At 50.6% G+C, this 20,623-nt stretch overlaps 1 protein-coding gene across 3 annotated transcripts in view; it reads right to left on the reverse strand.

Moving 5' to 3' along the window:
- Positions 1–6,623: 6,623 nt before the first annotated feature.
- The window catches only part of TBCEL (tubulin folding cofactor E-like), a 55,578-nt gene continuing 41,578 nt past the window's right edge, over positions 6,624–20,623 (reverse strand). For all 3 annotated transcript variants that reach the window (XM_015413817.1, XM_015413819.1, XM_015413818.1), the window contains exons 8-9: positions 18,970–19,086; positions 6,624–7,318 (exon numbers count right to left, since the gene is read on the reverse strand). In XM_015413817.1, coding sequence (XP_015269303.1) covers positions 7,000–7,318; positions 18,970–19,086 — 436 coding nt within the window. In that variant the 3' untranslated portion in view covers positions 6,624–6,999. The remainder of the gene's footprint in view (positions 7,319–18,969; positions 19,087–20,623) is intronic.

The raw sequence follows: 20,623 nt of genomic DNA on the forward strand, positions 1-20,623 counted from the left end.
AGAAAAAGGGAGCTGTGGAAAGAGAACTTGTTTTTCCCCAGAGCCCCACTTATGCCATGTGGGTCTGGCAGTGTTTCCTCTAAGCTGAGATAGTGTGCGCTAGCTCACAGTTTTTTTAGCCTCCGGCTCACACATTTTTGTCTCTGCTCAGGAAGGAGGGCTCCAGAGCAAACTGATCTATGCAGTAGCCAAATCACTCACTCCCAACTTTAATGCCAGTTGCTCACAAAGTAGAATTTTTGCTCACAGGAATCCACAGCTTAGAGTGATAACGCTGGGCATATATGTATTCTCACGATGACCAAAACTTGATTGCCTTGTGGAGCAGTGAAAGTTGCAGTTTTGGGGAGTGCGTTGATGATGAATGTACTACGAGCTACGTTAGCTAGATACTACAATGAAGGGCACAAAAGTTTGTCCATCTGACAGAAATGTGGATTCTGTGAACTTAAGCAGATCACAAGAGGGAGGGCAGGAAGGGTTGCCTCAGTGCTTAGTTCTTGTGGCCCTTTCTTACACGCCCAGGGAAATGCTGGTTGCCACTTTGGGGTCAGGAAGCAATCCTGGGGATTTGTTTGTCATCTTCTGGGCGTGGAACAGCGGTCACTGCAGATGTGGAGTTATTTGTGAATTTCTTGCCTTGTGCAGGGAGTTGTACTAGATGACCCTGGAGGTCCCTTCCAACTCTATGATTCTACAACCAAAGCGCTAGTCAGTATCCCTGTTACGTGTAATGAATGTTTCTCTCAAATACATTCTTATCCTGCCCTTCACTGCCACAGGAGGTGGTGGCTGCTACAAGTGTGTCAAGAGGGAATTAGATAAGCATATGGAGCAGAGGTCCCTCAGTGGCTATTAGCCATGAGATATGGATAGGAACTCTCGTAGCAGAGGTCCATCAGTGGTTATTAGCCACGAGGTATAGATAGGAACTCTCAGAGCAGAGGTCCATCAGTGGTGGCTCAAGTGGTTAAGACGCTGAACTGCAGGCTGTGGAAGGTCGGTAGTTCAGCAGTTCGAGATCCGAGTGTGCCGCATGACGGAGTGAGCTCCCGTCTCTGGCCCCAGCTCCTGCCAACCTAGCAGTTCGAAAGCAAGAAATTGCAAGTAGATAAATAGGGACCACTTCGGTGGGAAGGTAACAGCGTTCCATGCGCCTTGGTGTTTAGTCATGGCGGCCACATGACCACGGAAATGTCTTCGGACAGCGCTGGCTCTTTGGCTTTGAAACGGAGATGAGCACCGCAACCCTAGAGTCGGATTCGACTGGCTTTCGAGCAAGGGAACCTTTACCTTTATAGATAGGAACTCTTAGAGCAGAGGTCCATCAGTGGCAATTAGCCATGAGATATGGATAGGAACTCTCGTAGCAAAGGTCCATCAGTGGCTATTAGCCGCGAGGTATAGATAGGAACTCTCAGAGCAGAGGTCCATCAGTGGCTATTAGGAACTCTTGGTGTGGAGCAAGTGATGCTCTGTATTCTTGGTGCCTGGGGGGGGGGCAACAGTGGGAGGGCTTCTAATGTCCTGGCCCCACTGCTGGACCTCCTGATGGCACCTGATGTTTCTGGCCACTGTGTGACAGAGTGTTGGACTGGATGGGCCATCGGCCTGATCCAACATTGGCTTCTCTTATGTTCTTATGTTCCTCTAACAAGCTTAGGGCACTGTACGTGTCTCTCCTTGGCCCCATTTTATCCTCTCAACAACCTTGTGAGGTGGGATAGGCACAGAAAGAGAGAGAGAGGGAGGGAGGGAGATTTGTCCGGTGAATAGCAAGATTTGAACCTGGGTTGCTCAGATCCTGCCCCAGGGTCCCCACAACTTCTGACCCTCCCGGCGCTTTGGGAGCTCAGACACAGGGTGAAGACCGCAAGCACAAAATATCCGGGCTCAGCTTTTGCGTCACTCCAACAGTGACTCTTCAACATTTCAGGAAGAAATTCAGTTTAAAAGGATCCCTTTTTAAATGCACTCGTCTTGTTGACAAAAATTTCTTGCATGCACAAAAGAATAAGGACACATACTGAGTCAGCGAAGAAACCGTCATCTGGCAGCATCGGTCTTCGTTTTGCAGGCAAGTAACCTTACGTTAGTTACGTGAGCACACGCCCCACCTGGCCCTCCCCACCAGGGGTGGCCAAACCGTGGCTCAGGAGCCGCATGTGGCTCTTTCAGACATATTGTGTGGTTCCCGACAGGGCAGCTGGGGAAGCGAAGGGGAGGCATGCCTCCCCGATTGGTCTTCCCTTCCCCAGCCAGTGTTCCCCTCCTTGAGGAGGCTTGAGGTGGGGGAGAGCAAAGAAAGCAACTTTAAATGTGTTCTCAAAGCCCCCCCTCCACCAGCAGGCTTGGGGTTTTGGAGAACACATTTAAAGTTGCTTTCTTTCCACCTCTCCCTCCCTCCCATTTATTTGCTTTCTTTCCACCTCTCTCTCTCTTCCTTCCTCATCTATTTATTTTTCTTTCCACATCTTTTTTCCTTTTTTTGTCTCCCTCCCCCCTCATTTATTTGCTTTCTGTTTCTCCCTCTCCCTTCCCACTCTCTCCCCCAGCTATTTGCTTTGTTTCACTTTCTCTCTTTTTCCTTCCACCTTTCATTCTTTCCACTATTCCCTCCCTCCCTCCCTCATTTGCTTTGTTTGTTTCACTCTTTCTCTCTCTCTCCCCTTCCTTCCTCTCTCCCCATCTATTTCCTTTCTTTCCACCTTTCTTTCTCTTTCCTTCCCCCTCCCCATCTATTTGCTTTCTTTGTTTCTCTCTTTCCACCTCTTTCATTCTTTATTTCCATCTTTCTTAGACAGCCACACTGACTACCAATGGATCTGACAATAACAATTATGTAGCGCGACTTCAAAACAGTGACTTTTATAGGTTTCATAACTGTTTTTATTGTGTTTTTATAACGTTTCAACAAATCGTAAGCCTCCTTGAGTTCTGCAAGGGAGAAGGGCGGCGAACAGACATTTGAAATAAATAAATTGAATACAAAAAAAAGAGAGAGACTTGGACATTAGGACGTATTCCCAAGCTCAATTTCAAGCAACGGCCAACTCAGGGTAAGCTGGCACCTCCTGGTTTGGTTTCCATGGTTCAGCGACTGTCTGATGTGATAAGCAGCAACCACCTGCTGTGGCTCTCAGGGATGGCAGCTTCACGGCCCCTGCGGCCAGAGAAATGGCAGAATACAAACACCAAACTGTACAGGGCTTTAACGAAACCCAGCCGCCGAGACCAGCTTTCATGCACGGAACACACAGCCTGGAAAACGATCCCACGTGATGCCCTCTGCGATGGCCGCAAACTTTTTGTGCAGCGCAACAAACACATCCAAGTGAAACACAGCAAGGAAGTATAAGCCGGTTTGGGGGGTTTTTTTGGTGCATCGGGTTAAAAATAAAATACATGTGCACTGTGACAGGATGCTGGCTCTGAGGTTGGTCCCTTGCTGTTGGCACGCAATAGGAAGGATCCCAGTGCCTTCGAGAGGAAACTCTTGGCCAAGAAATAATACGCCTCTGGCAGATGTGTGTGTGCTAGCCAGATTTACACGAGAAAGCCTTTTTTTCTCACTGCCTTCTCCATCCCTGAAAAGTTCGTCCAGGGAATTCGATAAATGTATGGAGCAGAGGTCCATCAGTGGCTATTAGCCACAAGGTATAGATAGGGACTCTCAGTCTGGGGCAAGGGATGCTCTGTATGCTTGGTGCTTGGGGGGGGGGGGCAGGGTCGGTATGCAAAGGAAAGCGATGGCAAATCGCCTGAATTCATCTCTTGCCTCGAAAACCCTTCAGGGTCGCCGTAAGTCAACTACAACTTCGGGGCACTCTCCGCCACCGTTACAGGGGTGGACAAACTTCCCTGTGGTTAAGGGCAGGAAGCAGATTTTGAGTGCCATACGTAGCCTTCCCATCACAAATAAACTATGCATAAGGTTGCAGAATTCCAATTCCAGGGTGCGGAGTACTCACAGGCCTGCAGAGATGTTGAGATGACAAGGCGGCATCCTCTTACGAGAGCAGAAACACATACATTAGGATTCCCGGAATCCTTCACAGACGGTTCCTTCTACGAATCCAGCACCTGCGACTGGGCTGCAGCCAGCCACAGCAATTACAATATTTCATTAATTAATGCCTGTCACCACTGCATAAATATAAAGAGAAAGGGCAGAGGGAGGGAGGAAGGAAGGAATACTGTTTCGTACAATTTGGTTGGCTGTTTCCTTTTCGCTCAATTCGGTCCTTTGGCCCGGGCAGCCGTACGACTGCAGGGCTAGCGTCATCTATACAGCAAGTCCATTGGCGAATTAATTAACTCCTCTTATATTATTACACAACCTTATCTTCAATAAATCTTTGCTTTGTAATAAAATATCTTATTTAACATGACCGTTTCCCCTATTTTTTTTGTGTAAATATACATATACACAGACATCATACATAAAGCGTTAGTTCTGGAGCTCCGATGCAGGATAATTAAAGAAGCGCTTTACTTCCCCACTGGACGGGGAACCAAATAGCCTCGGCTACGCTATAGCTTATAGGACCCAGAGTCGTTTCGACACATAGCCCGGAATGACTCCACAACATACATATATAAGCATTTCTTACTTGGAGCCAGTGAATTTTTTTTTTTTTTAAAGTGGGCTACTGTATTTCACATGCAAGCCTCGGTCTGTTCTATATTGCTCATCTTAATTTTTTTTAAAGACTGTAAATGAAGGGGGGAAGGGAGAGAATAAGCTCCAGTCTAAGGGATTCGTAAGTTTATCTGACCTCCAACTGTACTATCTCTACTTTTAGCATATAGGTGGTGGGACAATTCCCAGAACAACTCCAGTTATCGTAAAAAGAGAGGGGAGCGCAAGGCTACTGTTTTGGTTTTCCATGCTGCAGGCCTTGGGGGGGGGGGAATACTCTTGGAGGTACAAAAAAGGGGAGCCCCGGTGAGAACAGAGGCATCGTCGTGGGGAGGGGAGGGAGCTGAACCGAGGTCAGAAGTTCGTAGGTAACAAGAGCCCTGTTTGGAAAACATTTGGGCTCTCCCACCCGCTCCCTTTTTAAAAGGTAAGGGTGTAAAACTGAGTAATCCTCCGGTTTTCAACCTGTCGATCTGACAGACAAGCAAGGCAGGGCAATGTGGAGGGAAACGTGGAGGAGAATCCTGACCTGACTTACAAAGCAGACATGAAACAATTTTGTCCAACTGGATTTAACAAAAAAAAAATCCATAAAAACTGATTCCGCTACATAAGGGGGGGGGGGAGGAAAGGGTCTGTGAGAACCACCAGGCATTTCACGCCCCTCGTGGTGACTTCGCCCAACAGCTGAGGCACCCCTTTCCCTGAATTAGGAGCCAAAGCGTACGCCACCCTTGAAACCCCCCTCCCAAAGGTTTATTTTTAAGAAGAAGAGATTGGATTTATACCCCGCCCTTCACTACCCAAAGGAGTCTCAGAGCGGCTTACAAACTCCTTTCCCTTCCCCTCCCCACAACAACAGACACCCTGTGAGGTCGGCGGGGCTGAGAGAGCTCTTGACAGAAACTGCTCTTTTTCAAGAACAGCTCTTATCAGAGCTACGGCTTGCCCAAGGCCATCCAGCCAGGTGCAAGTGGAGGAGTGGGGAATCCAACCCGGTCCTCCCAGATTAAAGTCCGCGCACTTAACCACTACACCAAACTGCGTGCAAGGGGATGAAACCCTCTCCGCCAGAAAAAAGAAGCCCACCCATTTTGGTTCAACGCCTTCTACGGGGGGGGGGGGGGTAATCCTCTCCTGTCTTTGTACTGGGAGTGACCCAGTGCTCAAATCGCGCTGGAGACAGAGATGGGGAAACGTTTCAAAGGTGATTTCTGGTGACGCAACTGCCACGTCCCTGGAACGGTGGGAGCTCCGTTGGTCTCAAAAGTGCCACCGAGCTCCGATTTTCTTCTGTTGCTTTAGACCAATACGGCTGCCCACCTGAATCTAGTTTTATTATGTAAGGGAGTTCCGCCTGTTTTGAGTTTTGGCTTTAAAAAGTGCAAGGTACGCACAAACAACTGGGAGGGCTTTTGACGTCCAGTGCGAGCCGAGGCAACCTGGGCGGCAGAGTGTCCCTACAGATAAGCTGGGAATGGTGAGAACGGGTCCCACTTACAACTTTGTTTCTTGGCTACCAAAAAGCAGAGCAAATCCTCTTCAGTGGAGCATGGGGGGGTGTGCTACTCGTATCACAAATGCCTGCCCAAACTGCACGAAGCCTGGCCTCAAAAGCTACCCGAGAGAGGTCATAAGCTGAAAGGGTTGTATCAGAGTGACTGTGCTCGACTAGTGCGCACTGGTTACTGTGCTTTGGAAACTGCAGTTGTGTGAGATTCCGTGTCAGATGTTTGATCTCCTATACCTCACTGAAATGCAGGAGGACACAGGATAGCCTACAGACCTCCGTCTGGTAGAACAGTGCTCATAGAATTCCCGCCCCCCGCCACATAACCTCAGGGAACAAAGACACGACAGGCCACCCAAGTAAAGGACTGGTACCGCGGCCGTTTGAAACCGGAGTCCCACTGCCAAGTGAACAAGAGCCACACAGGATCTTTTTAACACATACTCCCATGTATGGATCTGATCTCCCTGAATGAGCGACTGTTAATAACCCCCTTGGCTTCGAAGGACTTTCATGCTCAGTTCACAAGTATGCTGGAGGAGACAGGAGAGAACGTCAAAGTATCGGTGAAACCAATTGGGGGGGGGGGACGAAATTCACACACAAACACTCGGTCAGTTACCTCCTCTTAAAATCATTGCCGTCTGCACCGGATCCCGGTGTGCATCTCACAGATCCAGACCTGCTGCCCTGGGTTCAAGGAGTTACCTGGTACTTAAGGTAAGATCGAACCAAACCTCTACTGACAAACCGAAACGAAACTCCCCCGGCAGAAGTCCTTGGTGCGTGCGGGAGGCTGAGTAAACGTGGGCATGCACGCCACCCACCCACCCCGAGTGAAAGCAGCTTATTTGGCCTTGGAGTCCACATAAATGATGTCCCCATCCCGAATGCCGTAGGAGTGCAGCGCCCGCGAGTTGTACTTCATCTCCTCCGGCCCAAAGGGCGCTTCGTGGTCACAGTGGGTGACGAGCATACTGCTGGTCGGTAGCTGGACTAGCGTTTTCAACTGTTTCTTGAGTTCCGCTACCGTCTGATCCAGACGAACCGTCATCTCCTCCACCTGGTCCTTGAAGTGGACCTCCACCTTGGCACGGCTCCGAGGCCGAAGGTCGACTACTGCCAGTTTCTCCAGCTTCCCGTATTTTGTGACTAGCTCGTGATACCTAGGAAATGTGGGAGAGGGGGGAAACAAACAAACAAAGAAACCTGAAACAGGAATTCGGGTTGCGGGAATTTAGGGAAGGCCCTTGACTCTACTGCCTCCCCCAAGACCCGTCGTTACATAAGCTTTAGGGGGGGAAATGTTTGGGGATAGCGTATACAGGAACCGGAACTGGATTGAACTTCTGGGGACAGATTCAAGGTTTAGGTCCTGTCAGAAGCAGTAGAAAAGAGCAAGAGTCCAGTAGCGCCTGAAAGACTTAAAGTTTGTGGCAGGGGAGGAGCTTCCGTGAGTCACGGCTCACTTCTTCAGATACATCCAGGTGGGTAACTGTGTTGGTTGCTCAGCAGGAGAACAAAGTTTGAGTCCAGTGGCACCATTACGACCAACAACCTTTTATTCAAGGTATGAGCTTTTGTGTGCAAGCACACTTCTTCAGATACGGTGAAATGGAATTTCCTCAACCACTACATATAGAAAGAGAGAGGGTGGGGTTAGCTGCCAAGAAGGGCGGCATCTGAAGAAGTGAGCAGTGACTCACGAAAGTTCATCCCCTGCCACATAAGATCGGGCAGAGCGATCCCTGGCGACAGACGACTGCGGTGGAGACCAAAGGCGGCGCACGATGACATGCATTGTGAGCGCGGCCGAACCGATCAGGACAGAGCCGAGGCTGAAGCAAGCACGAAGGCGTGCACCGAGGAATGCTCCCACCGAGGAAGCAGCCGGCCCAGTGGAAAAAGATGCCAGAAAAACCGCCGAGAAGGAGGAAAAAAAGCCGAGCCAGAAAAAGACGCAGCGGGCCCACCACAGGGTGCTGGTAGGAAATCCCCACCCCATAGCATGTGGCCTTAGTTAGGGTAAATAGTTCTTAGAACACTCCTGTAAACCGCCCAGAGACCCCTAAGGGTTAGGGCGGTATAATAAGTCGAATAAATAAATAAATAATATATTGTTACGTCTTTCAGGTGCTCCTGGACTCTTGCTCTTTTCTCCTGCTACAGACAGACTAACATGCCTACCCAGCTTGATGTACCGTCTCAGGACTACTGTGCCGTTGAAACCCCATGTTCTCATGGTTCAGACAGACGACTGCTGCTGCTCTATATTGACAGCTCAAAAAAGCTGTCGTGTAAAAAAAAAACCCCTCTGGTTACTAGTTTCCAATGAGCGTCCACTTGCCAAGGCCCACAAGTGCCAGTTTGGTGTAGAGGTTAAGAACAATGGACTCTAATCTGGGAGAACCGGGTTTGATTCCCCACTCCTTCACTTGCACCTGGCTGGATGACCTTGGGCAAGCCGTAGCTCTGTCAGAGCTGTTCTTGAAAAAAGAGCAGTTTCTGTCAAGAGCTCTCTCAGCCCCACCTATCTCCCAGGGTGTCTGTTGTGGGGAGGGGAAGGGAGATTGTAAGCCGCTCTGAGACTCCCGTGGGTAGTGAAAGGCAGGGTATAAATCCAATCTATTCTCTCTTCTCTTTGCTCTTCTCATCTCTGCTGGCGCCATTCGGTGACTGAATTTTTATTTACTTTATTTAAATCCTACCTTTTCCCTCAGCGGGGGACCCTAAGCGGCTCACATCCTCCTCCTCTCCTCCGTTTTATACTCACAACCCCCCTGTGAGGTAGGTCAGGCTGAGAGTGTGTGACTGGCCCGAGGTCACCCAGTGAGCTTCCACGGCACGAGTGGGGATCTGAACCTGGGTTTCCGAGATCCTGAAACTGATGCACTGAGCTAGGCCTGCAGGCAGAGCTGATGCGAACCTGCTACAATGCCCCTCTGCCTGGCCGGCTGCCCTCACTAAACCCCTAGGGGAACAGCGACCACCTGCTGCCTCTCTTCTAGCACCCTGGGAAGACGGCTAACTGATCCAGACTTGAGAACATGACTTTAAGTCAACACCATACGGGCCTTTTGTCCACTTTACATTCATGCTGTGCACGAGAAGAAGAGAAGAGACTGGATTTATACCCCGTCATTCACTTGGAGTCTCGGAGCGGCTGACAGTTTCCTTTCCCTTCCCTTCCCCACCCTGTGAGGCTGTGGGGCTGAGAGAGCTCTTTTGAGGGCTGCCCTTGAGAGAACAGCTCTGGGAGAACTTGTGACTGACCCAAGGTCACACCAGCAGCTGCGTGTGGAGGAGTGGGGAATCTGGGTTCTCCCAGATAAGAGTCTGCACTCTTAACCGCTACATCAAACTGGCAGAAGCCCATTCGCTGTGGACCCCAGGTTCAGGGTGTTCTTCACCGGCAGTAAACTCAGAGCAACAAAGGAATGGGCGGTCAGGAATGCGCCAAACAAGCCCCTCCATGCTTCCGGAAATGCTCCTTTGCACAGTGCCCCAGGGCAGACACTGATGTCTTCTCTCCACCCCCAGCCCTGTGCTTCCTTCCTTTCTTGCAGGTATCTCTCCGATTAGGAACGAGAAGACAGCATCTCTTCTGCTGGGCTGGGAAAGTGGCAAAAAGTCAACCCAGAGAACAAGGTAATTGAAATGACAAAGGCGGAGAGCGGTGGAGAGAAGGTAACATTTCAGAGTCTCTAGGCGCTGCCCGGGGCTGAAAGCAGCTTTTGTCTGCCGTCCGGCTCGGGGGCTTAAACGTGATCACTGCTGTCTCACTGCCCCTGTCGGAGGATGATGGAGTCTGGCAACTGGGGAGGGAGGCCCCCCCCAGGGACTCATGTTAAATGTAGGAATGTTCCTTCAACAGCAAAGCCTCTGTCTGCCCGGAGCATGAGGTAACTGATGCAGTGCGCTGTGATCTCCCCGGCCTTCACTGGGGCCAAACGGACAAAACCGGCCTTCATCGGGGCCGAAGCTCAAACTACGCGGCCCCGCTCTCACAATTAACACCGAGATACGATCGGCTGGTTTGGGGAGGGGGAGCTCTGACTCGGGAAGACGGCGACATGATTTTCAGAAACGCTGCAATCGTCAATGGCGGTTAAACGGGTGGCGGAACGAGCGCGGATTCTTCCAGTGGGCGTTTCAGCACCTCCGCCGGTATCACACGCGTCACAGCAGCTTCCATGACTGACGCCGGGCCATCTCTGAAAGCCTTTAATTTCTTCTCAGTGGTTACTGCAAATCCTGTTATGGCAGACGCGGAAGGGGGTAAAGGCTGTCCCTGGATGGAGACAACAGCCCATCCTCATACAGGGCAGGGCATGGTTCTGGCATTTGGAAACAGCGTCGCTCTACACACCCCTGGCCCTCCAAAACCCCAAGGTTTGTGCATGGGAGGAATGGGGGTATACGGCACAAACTAAGGAGGAAGCAGTGCAAAAGGCAAAGAACTGAGGCTCAGGCATGCCAAAGGATTGTGTTCAGACCACTGGAAGAGTAATTTTTTTCTCCTGAGAACCCGGTCTTCCAAAACGAGACAGACAGCTATTTATAGAGAGCCCAGGGTTCTTTCCTTTTGGGTTCCGGCCTGTACCAGAGGCATTTCCAAGAACCTCAGCCCCAATCCTCTTTCATGGAAAGATAACGTAGAAAACCAGCATCTACTCAGAAACCAAAGAGAATGCATATTTGAATCCAGTGGGACCTAAGAGAACAAGAAGAATTTTGGGGTATACGTTTCGAGAGTGAAAGATCTGCCGAAGGGAGCTTTGACTCTTGAAAGCTTATACCCCCCCAAAATTCTTCTTGGTCTCTAAGCTGCTACCGGATTCAAATCTAGCTGTACTACAGCAGACCTCTGAAACTATCCCCAAAGACTAACAACATTTGTTGCCGGGGATGAGCTTTCGTGAGTCACGCCACAAATTTTGTTCATCTTGAAGGTGCTACTGGGGCTCTTGCTCTTTTCTACTGCTACAGGGAGACTAACACGGCTAACCAACGTGCTCTGTCCTCAAAGAGAATCTGTGTCGGGTCCCCCACTGGTCAGACAGAAGAGTTCGACGCACCGCGTGCTCTCTTCCTGCCACAGTAATTTTCGCCAAGGCTATCCTTGAACTCTCCAAGCAGCAAAACAACAGGGAGGGAAATTCAGGGGGATTCAGGCGGGTCTGTCGAATCAAGACTAGGGAGATGCATTTGCTTGTGACGTGGGCTGCGGCGAGAAAGGACGGATAAAAGACGGGCAGTGGTGGGGAAACGTTTTGCAGATCCGACACTGGACGCGAACCAGAGTCCGGGACACGGAACCCAAACTCGGTCATAGGGGACGGATCGCCCAGACCTGTGCAGCGCAGTCCGACGATATCCGGAAACAGCACACAGGCTCCGTGGAGTGGAAACGCAGCCATCAATGGCTGCACAAGTCTCCGGGAGACCCCGTACAGATGAGGGCGTTTGGACAAAGAGCCTATTGAGAAGCGAAGGGTGGGAGGGAGAGGCAGCTCTCTTTGAAGGCCGTGACCTAGGGCGAGGCCAGACACAAGCTCCCCTCCCCTTCTAAACCCCACCTGTGCGGAAGGGGCAGAAGCGAATTGCTGGGAAGTAAACAAGACTTTTTTTTGCAAAGAGAGTTACAAAGATTCGGTATTAGCATTTCAGACTGGCACATGCGCTGTTGCTATGGCAGCAGGGAATCTGCCATGACACCCACTCTGGTTTCTAATATCATGCCCCCTCCCCCCCAGCCTCCGTGTCAGGTATTGCATATACACACACACACAAAAAGGCAATATACAAACGCAGTGCGGAAGGCCCCCTCCACACACTGAGGTCAGTAGAAAGTATTATGTTCCCGATGTAAATCATGTGCAGAAATCCTACAAAACCATCAGCTCGTTGAGACCTTTCCTCCCAACACATAGAGTCCTTGTCAACTCGTGAGACCTTTCCTCCCAAAGGGGCTGCAGAACACATAGAGTCCTTGTCAACTCGTGAGACCTTTCCTCCCAACAGGGCCACAGAACCAACCAACGGTTCTCAGCTCGTTGAGACCTTTCCTCCCAACAGGGCCACAGAACACATAGGGTCCTTGTCAACTCGTGCTGCATTTCCTCCCAAAGGGGCTGCAGAACACATAAAGTCCTTGTCAACTCGTGAGACCTTTCTTCATAACAGGGCCACAGAACACATAGGGTCCTTGTCAACTCGTGCTGCATTTCCTCCCAAAGGGGCTGCAGAACACATAAAGTCCTTGTCAACTCGTGAGACCTTTCTTCCCAACAGGGCCACAGAACAGTGAGACCTTTCTTTCCAAAACACATAGGGTCCTTGTCAACTCGTGAGACCTTTTCTCCTAACAGGGCCACAGAACACACACAGTCCCTGTCAACTCGTGAGACCTTTCCTCCCAACAGGGCCACAGAACACATAGGGGCCTTGTCAACTCGTGAGACCTTTCCTCCCAAAGGGGCTGCAGAACACATAAAGTCCTTGTCAACTCGTGAGACCATTCCTCCCAACAGGGCCACAGAACACACACAGTCCCTGTCAACTCGTGAGACCTTTCCTCCCAACAGGGCCACAGAACACATAGGGGCCTTGTCAACTCGTGCTGCATTTCCTCCCAAAGGGGCTGCAGAACACAAAGTCCTTGTCAACTCGTGAGACCTTTCCTCCCAACAGGGCCACAGAACACATAGGGGCCTTGTCAACTCGTGAGACCTTTCCTCCCAACAGGGCCACAGAACACACCAACGGTTCTCAGCTCGTTGAGACCTTTCCTCCCAACAGGGCCACAGAACACATAGGGACCTTGTCAACTCGTGAGACCTTTCCTCCCAACAGGGCCACAGAACACATAGGGGCCTTGTCAACTCGTGAGACCTTTTCTCCCAGCAGGGCCACAGAACACACACAGTCCCTATCAACTCGTGAGACCTTTCCTCCCAACAGGGCCACAGAACACATAGGGACCTTGTCAACTCGTGAGACCTTTCCTCCCAACAGGGCCACAGAACACATAGGGGCCTTGTCAACTCGTGAGACCTTTTCTCCCAGCAGGGCCACAGAACACACACAGTCCCTATCAACTCGTGAGACCTTTCCTCCCAACAGGGCCACAGAACACATAGGGGCCTTGTCAACTCGTGAGACCTTTCCTCCCAAAGGGGCTGCAGAACACATAAAGTCCTTGTCAACTCGTGAGACCTTTCCTCCCAACAGGGCCACAGAACACTCAGGGTCCTCCCAAAAGTGCCACAGAACACATACGGTCCTGATCAACTCATGAGACCTTTCCTTCCAACAGGGCCACAGAACACACAGGGTCCTTGTCACGTGTCAGCAGGGATTCTTCTCAACTTCACTAGCTGTGAACCAGGCCCTGGAGCAACAAAGTCCTCTTTGCATACCTCAGAAAACTGGAGCCTCCTCTCTTGTAGGGTAGGCTCATCTATCAATGCCGTTCTCAGCGCAAGACTACTAGACCCACATCCCGGCTCATTGCTGACCTCCGTAGGTCGTTCAGGCAGCCTCAGAGAAGATGGCTGCCAAGATGGGCTTCATGTTCAACTCTCTCCTTGAACCCCATCTTCTCCTCCCAATTTCAGGTCAATCGCCGTCTCTTCGAAAAGGCTCTTCTTACGTAAGAACATAAGAGCGGCCATGTTGGATCAGGCCAATGGCCCATCCAGTCCAACACTCTGTGTCACACAGTGGCCAAAACCCAGGTGCCGTCAGGAGGTCCACCCGCAGGGCCAGAGCTCCAGAAGCCCTCCCACTGTTGCCCCCCAAGCGCCAAGAATGCAGAGCCCAAGCGCCAAGAATACAGAGCCTCACTCCCTTAGCTGGCTGTTCAGAGAGGTGACTGAAGGCATCCTCTTAGGAAACCACTCTTGCCCTTTGACCTGGGGAGGGGCCCATGGTGCAGTGCTAGATCCTCTGCTTGGCCTGCTGAAGGACTTAGGTTCAATTCCTGGCATCTCCATGTAAAAGGAGGGTTGTGGGGCAGGGTGGAGTGCAACCAGCTATGCGTTCTAACCACTGGCTCGAAACTTGGCTGACCTTTTTTTTTCGTTTTCTAACTCCTCCGTGGACGAGAAAAGCAAATGGCAATGACGGCCGAAGATGGTTGGGCTTTGGCACATCAATCCCTGCCACTCGCGGTTTCGCACAGACAAAAAGAGAGATGGGGGGGAGCTTTTATCCCAACGTGCACCCTCTCTAGCAGCAGATGGCCAAAGGATTAGCCACTTAGCATGGGTGCCAAAGCAAAAGATTAACACCTGTTGCTGAAGGGCGCAGACGCCTTTGCTAGCAGACACCGGCGCGGAGGTGGGGAGGACGACTGTCTGCATACAGGAGTCGGCATAAGCAGAAGTGCGATTCCCGCCTCTCCCCCGAAGCTCGCTACACAAGGGCCGATCGGTTCATTACGTCGGCAAGCTCCGTCGTGGGAACGTTTCAGTGTCCTGGATTTCCAGCGACCATCGTTGTTGTTGTTTTTTTCAAAAAAATCATCCCACCTAATCCTCAGAGCTGAATTTGGAAAGGGCTCTTTTTGTAGCAGGAACTCCTTTGCATGTTAGGCCACACACCCCTAATGCAGCCAATCCTCCAAGAGCTTACAGCGCTCTTCTTACAGGGGCTACTGTAAGCTCTTGGGGGATTGGCTACATTAGGGGTGTGCCGCTTAATATGCAAATGAGTACCTCCTACAAAAAGAGCCCAGCGCCAAGTGGCCCGCAAAGAACTCTGCCGGCCGCTTCTCGCCAGGCGGCCGAGAGCTCCGAGCAAAGCCTTTGGGCTGCATTGCGACAGCAGGCTAAACCGAGGCGGCTTAAACCACGGCTTGCGCTCCAAGGTTGTTGGTCTACCTCTACCAGATAGAACTAACACAGAGACACAGGACAGAAGGCCAACACAGTTAGTACAAACTCTGGCTAAGGGGCCAGCAATAAATCCTAGCTTGGAATCCTGGTTTCGCGCCGGCGAACAAATCCTGGATTGTGGGACCGACTGCATTCAGGTGTAATACTTAATTGGGATTTGAGCAAACCAGACTTTCTCATAGCGTTTGAGTGCAGCTGGAGTGCCCCCCCCCCGAACCAGAGACTTCCCTCCTGTATATAGGGCACATCCCACCAGTGCTGCTTTGGGATAACAGCTACTGTCTTACTGTCCGCCTGCTTTGGTCTCCTCCTTAACCGGCCCACGGGATAGAAGAACAATCCAGAGTAGGTTTTAGATTACATTCTGGATGCCATCTGGAGACTATCGGATTAAGAATAACTGATCTGCCGTTTTTACTGTATATATTTGTATGTTTTTAGCCTGTTGTAAATTGAGCTGCGGTAGCTCAATTGGTTAAGACGCTGAACTGCAGGCTGTGGAAGGTCAGTAGTTCGAGACCCGGGTGCCTCATGACGGAGTGAGCTCCCGTCTCTAGTTCCAGCTCCTGCCAACCTAGCAGTTCGAAAGCAAGAAATTGTAAGTAGATAAATAGGGACCACTTCGGTGGGAAGGTAACAGCGTTCCGTGCGCCTTGGTGTTTAGTCATGCCGGCCAGATGACCACGGAAACGTCTTTGGACAGCGCTGGCTCTTCGGCTTGGAAACGGAGATGAGCACCGCAACCCTAGAGTCGGACTCGACTGGCTTTCGAGCAAGGAAACCTTTACCTTTACCTTAAATCGCCCACAGCTCTGTGTACTCAGGGATTGGGAGATTCAGAAATTTAATTATTATTATTAATAATAACAACAAGAAAAACAACAACAACAACAATACTACTACTGAAGTCTGAATGAACAGGTCTGTAGTTAAACTCGTCCAAGCTCTGCATGAGGGGGGGTCATCAAAGGTGGTTTGTTTGTTTTTTAAATCTTTTTTGCCACATCATTGAACACCTCTTGATTTACCACATCCCGGAACATCTTATCAAAGAGGTGGAGCTAAAATCTGAGAGAGTCGGAGAGGCCTGACGGAGTGACATGCCAGCTCTCAGGGTCAATCCAACTTGTCGAAACGATGGCTCCCAGAATGGATTCTCCTCATCGTGTCGGAGAAAAACAAAGACAAATGTAAAGCGAACCAAGTTCTTTCTCGGCTTCTGAGAACTGACAAGGGGCACCTTTTGCTCCCAGCTTTTGGAATGGCCTTAATCGAGCCAGCCTCCGGGTTGTGTTCTTCTGGAATGGGATCGTGAGTTGCGGCGGTTCAAGAGGCGAGGACCAGTGTTCCCTCTAAGCTGAGTGAGTGTGAGCCAGCTCACAGTCGTTTAGCCTCCGGCTCAGACTTTTTTGTCTCGGCTCAGGAAGGATGGCTCCAGAAGCAAACTACGTTATGCAGTAGCCAAATCGTTCGCTCACAACTCTAATGCCAGCAGCTCCCAAAGTAGGATATCTGCTCACAAGACTCCACAGCTTAGAGGGAGCATTAACGCACCGAGCAAACTAATTTATCCAGTAGCCCAATCGCTCGCTCGCAACTTTAATGCCGGTAGCTCACAAAGCAGAATTTTTGCTCACAAGTCTTCACAGCTTAGAGGGGGAGTACTGGCGAGGACCCCAGCAGCAGGGGTGGAATGTGGTGATCAAAATCCCTGATCTGTGCCCCCCCCCCAAGCTCAATAATTCCCCCAAGTACTTTGAGGCAGGATGCCAGATGGTGAATCAATGTTCCCTCTAAGCCGCGCAGTCTTGTGAGCAAAAATTCTACTTTGTGAGCTGCTGGCATTAAAGTTGTGAGCGAGCGATTTGGCTACTGCATAAATCAGTTTGCTCTAGAGCCCTCCTTCCTGAGCCGAGACAGAAATGTGTGAGCTGGAGGCTAAAAAACTGTGAGCTAGCTCACACTAACTCAGCTTAGAGGGAACACTGGTGGTGATTCAGAAAGCTACCAAAAGGCTAACTCGCAGGAAAAGAAGCTCAGAGGAAATGACGGCATCCGAAAGATACCAAAAAAATAAAAATAAAATTCATTTTAAAAATCCAGTGCTTGCCCATTTGTTCCACAGAACATTCCAAGTAGGGGAGGGCTGTGGCCAGCGTTTCCAGGCCCCTGCCGGGGGGGTGGGGAGATCCCCCCTGAGGCCCCTCCCCCCACCAATCAGCCGGCTGGTGGAGGAACTTAATGGCAGCACAACGGGAGGCCTAGGTTGGTGCTGGTGACAATGCACTGATGTCACTTCCTGCACACTGGAAGTGACGTCATCACATCATTGGCAATGTGGGACGTGATGGTATTGGGGCAAAAACTCTACTTTAAAAAAAAATAAAAAGGTTTCTGCCCTGGAGTCTTGGCTCAGAGCATCTCTGCGCCGCCAGCACAGCGATGATGGCACTTTTGGTCAGTGCCCCCTCTAAGCTGAGTGAGTGTGAGCCAGCTCACAGTTTTTTTAGCCTCCGGCTCACACATTGTTGCCTCCACTCAGGAAGGGAGGGCTCTAGAGCAAACTAATTGATGCAGCTACAGAATCGCTCGCTCATAACTTTAATGCCGGTAGCTCACAAAGTAGAACTTTTGCTCACAACAAGCTTAGAGGAAGCATTGCTTCTGGTGTGCACCGGAAGCAATGGTAACACCGGACTAGGCCTCTCTTCACTGCCCGTAAGTCCCCCCACCCCCTGCTGGTTGCAGGGGGGGGCGGTAACCTGAAAACCCTAGCCGAGCTTCCCAGATCACAGATGTGTCTCTCAGGGCCAAAAACACACATTATGCGTGGCATGAGTCGGCTCCCAGGTCCCTGGCCGGACCCTGAGTCACACACATAGGCGGGGACTAACCTTCAGAAACTTTTCAGTTGCTCCACGTGGCTCCAAACGGCTAAGGGGAGGCGGGACATCAGGACACATGGCTCCAAAGGAAGTGGCAGATGCCCTGTCCCCCGCTGTTTTGACTGGCAAAAACAGCGTGTGGGTGAAGCCTGAAACCCCTACTCCCCCCTTGCAGTGGCGCTGCTCAGAGCTGTTGAGCGGCTTTGAAAGCTTAGACCCTGCATGTATGTGTGACCATGACGTCCTCGCTTATTGGGGAGACTGTTTCTCCTTTGAACCACACATGAACTTAGTAGGTTCCTGCTGCCACCAGGAATGAAAAATTCCAAATCTCTCTTTTTTGGTAGAATGACCCAGGGGTCTGGGGGCTTCAGAGGACTATGTGGCCCTGAGGACGGACTGTTCTGATTGCTGGGATAAGTTTAAACAAATAATGATTCATTTATTAAAGAACAAAATAGGTTTCTGGGTATTTTTTGAACTGTTGTTGAAGAAAGAAAATAGGCTTGGCGTCACACACAGTCTCTCATACACCAAAACTCAACTCTGACATGCTTATCTCTCTCTCATATATATAGCCACACAGGCTGAACTCTCCTGCTCATATATAGCCACACAGGCTACTCTCTTGCTCATATAGCCACATAGGCTGAACTTTCTCTCTCACAGCCACACAGGCTAAACTAAACTCCAACTGCTTCCTCTGTCATACAGACTCTCACACCCACTCTCCACACTCGTCTCTTCATGAACACTGAATCCCCTCAGAGACATCTCTCCTCCCATCATCAGCCAATCACATCACACGTATCTCTCTCTATCACTCTCCTAACATTACTAAACATTTAAAGAAACACACACACCAAAAATGGAATCATTACAGTGACTGATTGTTGGGTCAGGCACCCTTGACCTGACTCATGTCAAGCATATTGTGTACTGCGGCCCTCGGTCAGTGTGCCTCACCAGTCAAAGCCATATCTTGGAAAAACCAAGTACCTGTTTTCAGAGTTCCGAGTCAGGGGATCTCACCTGAAAGGGACCTCCTCCTGCGGAAAGTCCAAGTAGTAACGAATGAAAAACCTCTCCGAGTCCTCCCGTTCTCCTTCTGCAATGACGCTCCCGTTCAGTTTAGTTATTGATGGTAATCTGTGCGTATGCAGAGGAGTGAGAAAGGAGGGGGGGGAAGAGAACTGTAACTGTAATAAGGTTTTTTTTAAAATCCCCCCAAACTTAGCAGCGATCAGCAAAAATGATGAGAATTCTATTCCCATGAGATGTTCCCATGGGATCAGATAACCCAAAATGCAGCTCTTGAAAAGGAAAGCAAATTTCATACCGCTTCCTTGTAGAAGGAATTTGATTAAAAACCATGTACAGCAATTTGAATATAAATACCTCTCTCGGCTCTTGAAACCCCTCTCGTTTCATTGGCTTTTGGTAGCGCTTCATAAATATTGCCGTGTTAAATAGCGGCTCTGGATGAGTGCGGCTAGAAATCCCACAAGTATGACGTGCGACCATGTGACCTGCCCCGGTAGGGACCGACGGGGCCTACTAGCCTTCTGCAGCCAGAGCAAGTCTGTTGGCAAGTCCGTGGATGGACAAAGATGAGGCTTGAAGCTACAGAACACTAACCTATTCCACTTAGGTTCTGTCCTGTTTCCAAAGGAGCTGTGGGCTTTCTCCTCCTCCACTGTATCCCCAAAAACCACCCTGAAAGACTCTGGATGGGGCCCCTGACCTTTTTGAGCCTGAGAAGACCTTTGGAATTCTGACACAGCATACTAGCCGCAGCCACAAAACGGCTTCCAAAAAATAGCGGCTGCATGAGGTGAAGCCGGCTACAAAATGGCTGCCACAGCCTCCCTTCAGTCACACACAGTGAAGATCCTTGTGCTGTGGTGCCAGCTGCCAGCGAAGCAATGTTTTTAAAAAACTGGCATTGCCAATCAAATCTGTGACGGCCAACCAGAAGCCTTGCTGGGTGAAAGCCCCATCTGGCTCCGCCTCGTTTCCAAAAACACTTCGCGGGCACCAGGTAAGGTGTCGGCAGGCGCTACGGAGCCCATGGTCACTACATTGGGGCCCCCTGGCTTAGACACGTTGACTAGCGATGGCTGCCTTCACGGAGGAGTGGAAATTTGAACCTGGTCCGCCCCCAATTCTAACCACTACACAACACTGGTTGTCATCCGACTGACCCAGCAATCATTTAAACTGCTAGTATTTGCCTGCAGTCCCATTGAAGGCTAGTTTTACATACTACATAAATGCAATTAACTTAAGTGCTAAGGCTCATTACACGTTGCACCGTTAACTGCACATAGTCAACCTGCGCTTCGCCAGCTGCACCGGCTCCAGATTGAGTACCGGGTCAGGTCCAAGGTTTTGGTTCTGACCTTTTGAGCCCTAAACAGTCAGGGACCAATGCACCTACGGGACCGTCTCTTTTAGTGCGTCCCCCGGAGCGTTCTGCTCAGGAGAACAACCTCTGCTGGAAGTCCTGGGCCCAAAGAGCGACCGGCTGTCCTCGACCTGAGCCGGGGCTTTCTCGGCCCCGCCTCCGACTTGGTGGAACTCTCTGCCAAACGACATCAGGGCCCTGCAGGACTTGTTACAACAGGGCCCGTAAGGCAGAGATGCTTCGCAAAGCATAGGGTTGAGGACTGCAACGGTTTGCCCA

The sequence above is a fragment of the Gekko japonicus genome, unplaced genomic scaffold (assembly GCF_001447785.1).
Source record: "Gekko japonicus isolate JY-2015 unplaced genomic scaffold, Gekko_japonicus_V1.1 scaffold890, whole genome shotgun sequence".
In the NCBI taxonomy this organism is placed as follows: Eukaryota; Metazoa; Chordata; class Lepidosauria; order Squamata; family Gekkonidae; genus Gekko; species Gekko japonicus.